Genomic DNA, 1,122 nt, shown 5'->3' on the forward strand with positions numbered 1-1,122 from the left:
GGGGGGGGGGGGTGAGACAGAACCTGGCCTAGGGCCCCCCCTCCCGCCTCTCCAAAACGCAGGGACCTGGGGGGACCCCGGCCTCCCCCACCCCCCAGCAGGTTCCCGGGCACCTATCTCCCCCGGCCGGGGCCCACCTGTAGCCGTAGGCGGTGAAGCCCTGGCTCTCCCGCAGCAGGGCCCGGTACAGCCTCAGCACCTGGGCCCGGCTGGACGCTGCCATGTTGCTGGCACAGTCGGGTCCTCCCGCAAAGGCCCCTTCGCCCGGTCGCCCGCGCAGGAGCCTGAGCTCAGGGCGGCCGCCTCAGCCCCGGGCGGGGGCGCGGGGGGACCCCGGGGCGGGGCGGAGACCAGGGCCGCCCCCTGCCCGGCTCCGGCTCTGCTGCTCGGCACCCAGCGCCTCGGTCCCGGCCGGCGGCCTCCGCTCGCGGCGTGTCAGGCGGGGCTCGGGCAGCTACAGCGGCAAGCCCGCGGGGCGAGAGAGCCGAGGGGGACGGTGAGTGGCGGCTGGGAGGGCCCCCGCGGGGCCCCACGTGGGGATACGGTGCGGGGGGACAGCCGCTGCAGGGGCCAGAGGCGCTTCCCAGGGTCGCTGTCGCCGCGTGGTTCCCCGGTGTGCAGCCCTGCCTCTAGCGGGCAGCCTCCCGGCCACGGGGATGGGCGTTCACAGCCTCCCCTGGGGGGCTGCTCTGGGCCTGAGACATCCCCAATCTCCCACCCCACCTCGCGTTATGAATATTACTGTGTTCCTGATTGATTTATTTAGGGACTAAGAGGGTATTCACCCCAGCTTGCACAGTGAAGTGCTCAGAACAAAGACCCTTTACTCTGCCCCTGCCTGCCTCCCAGAGGGTTAAAGTGGGTGGAAGCTGTGTTGTTTTTGTGGATACAGACTAACACGGCTACCCCTCTGATACTTGTGTTAAGTGAAAAGTTTTCTGATGAATAGTGAGCGTATTACACCCAGGGCCGGCTCTAGAATTTTTGCCGCCCAAGGCAAAAACAATTTTGGCCGCCCCGCCCCAACTCCGCCCCTTCCCCCAGGCTCTCAAGTCTGAGAGGGAGGGGGAGCAGCGGCGCGCGAAACGGCTGCTCGGGATCTCCCCCGCCCTCCCAGATTTG

General features: G+C 68.3%; 1 protein-coding gene across 1 annotated transcript in view; it reads right to left on the reverse strand.

Moving 5' to 3' along the window:
* Positions 1 to 295, reverse strand: part of LOC112118940 (LYR motif-containing protein 4) — a 138,225-nt gene extending 137,930 nt beyond the window's left edge. The window contains 1 exon segment of the mRNA XM_026658875.2: positions 138 to 295. Coding sequence (XP_026514660.1) covers positions 138 to 223 — 86 coding nt within the window. The 5' untranslated portion in view covers positions 224 to 295.
* Between the last annotated feature and the right edge of the window lie 827 nt (positions 296 to 1,122).

The sequence above is a fragment of the Terrapene carolina genome, unplaced genomic scaffold (genome assembly GCF_002925995.2).
Source record: "Terrapene carolina triunguis isolate 2854851 unplaced genomic scaffold, T_m_triunguis-2.0 Scaffold56, whole genome shotgun sequence".
NCBI lineage: Eukaryota > Metazoa > Chordata > Testudines > Emydidae > Terrapene > Terrapene triunguis.